The 1,274-nt window shown below is 43.5% G+C and overlaps 1 protein-coding gene across 1 annotated transcript; it reads right to left on the bottom strand.

The window, feature by feature from the left end:
• Nucleotides 1–279: 279 nt before the first annotated feature.
• Nucleotides 280–1,179, bottom strand: LOC106727673 (aldehyde oxidase 4-like; the record flags this gene model as incomplete). Its single annotated transcript, XM_014547146.1, has 3 exons — nucleotides 280–471; nucleotides 659–745; nucleotides 1,059–1,179. Coding segments are annotated over 3 exons (400 nt in total), but the record flags the coding sequence as incomplete, so codon positions are not given.
• Nucleotides 1,180–1,274: the final 95 nt, after the last annotated feature.

Raw genomic sequence — 1,274 nt, 5'->3', positions numbered from 1 at the left:
CTGGGGATCGAGCCTGCAACCCAGGCATGTGTCCTTGTCCAGAATCGGACCTGGGACCCTTCAGTCCACAGGTGGACACTCTCTCCACTGAGCCAAAGCAACTAGGGCTTAATCCACTAAGTTTTGATTGACTTGTTGCACAGTAAAAGCTTACTGATACATAGACTATATACTTTCATTGAATCTTACAAGCTAATCTGATGCTGTATGTAGGTGCTCAATATATATTTGAACCATTGATGGCAGAGTTTTGTAAGGGGATTCTGACTGATTACCTACCTCTTCAGGGAGTAAGTTACATTGAGATGCCACAGCAGTTATGTAAGCTTCAACTACCACTGAAACCTCGGGAAAGCCAAATCCTCGAAAGGCAGTGTTGGATGGCAAGTTTGTTTTGCAAGCCCTACCCCGGCACCGGTAGTTAGGAACATGATATGCATTTTCAGATTTCAGCACAACGAACTCTATCACCTGAATGAAAACAAAACCGAACTTCACATCTATCAAACATTCAAAATCAGTTATCAAATTCTATCTCTAACACAAACCCTTCACAGAATTTTGTCTAATTTGTATGACAAATATCCATGCGAATAAAGTGTAGCACACACAACTCAACAGGTAACCTACGGGGAGGGCATAGTCAGTCCTTATTTACCAACTCAGACTCATCAGGGGTGCATCCACCATTGATATAATATTGAACGTCGGCAGCTTTGATCACACCGTTGTTCATGAATCCAATCTGCAAAGTGATATGACAAAACCATTTTCTCAGCAGTTCTTTACAACCAGATCCTGCTGTACACAAACACATCCGACCGCATGTGTCAGTCCATACCCAGCTTATGAACATGATTTGATGTGACAGTCATCAGAGGAACCCTGAGGATGGTGCCCAGGGCAACCATGGGATCCCAACAGAAAGTTCTGATTGGTTTTGGGTAGCATCCAAATACCCCTTGCAGTCAGCATGGAATTTAGTAGTTGTTTTATGATTGATTGGTTGTCCCTGGACAATATTTTCAGCAGTCTCCTAAAATTTTTCTCTCACTCACTTTGTATTTTCCGAGGAGTGGGTGGCGGCCAGCAGTTATCAGCATGTCATCACCACGTTCTAGAACAAACCGGATTGGGCGGCCAGTCCTGTAGGAAATGACTCTGTTAATACGCTGGGTGCTTCATAAAGGTGTAGAAACATGGAGCTGGCGAAAGGGGACTGGACATAACCTAACTTAGTGGTTTTCCATGGGGGTAGTAACATACCTTAAACA

This window comes from Myotis brandtii, unplaced genomic scaffold, assembly GCF_000412655.1.
Source record: "Myotis brandtii unplaced genomic scaffold, ASM41265v1 C42294793, whole genome shotgun sequence".
NCBI classification, from domain to species: Eukaryota; Metazoa; Chordata; class Mammalia; order Chiroptera; family Vespertilionidae; genus Myotis; species Myotis brandtii.
This window is presented reverse-complemented; position numbering and strand designations above follow the sequence as displayed.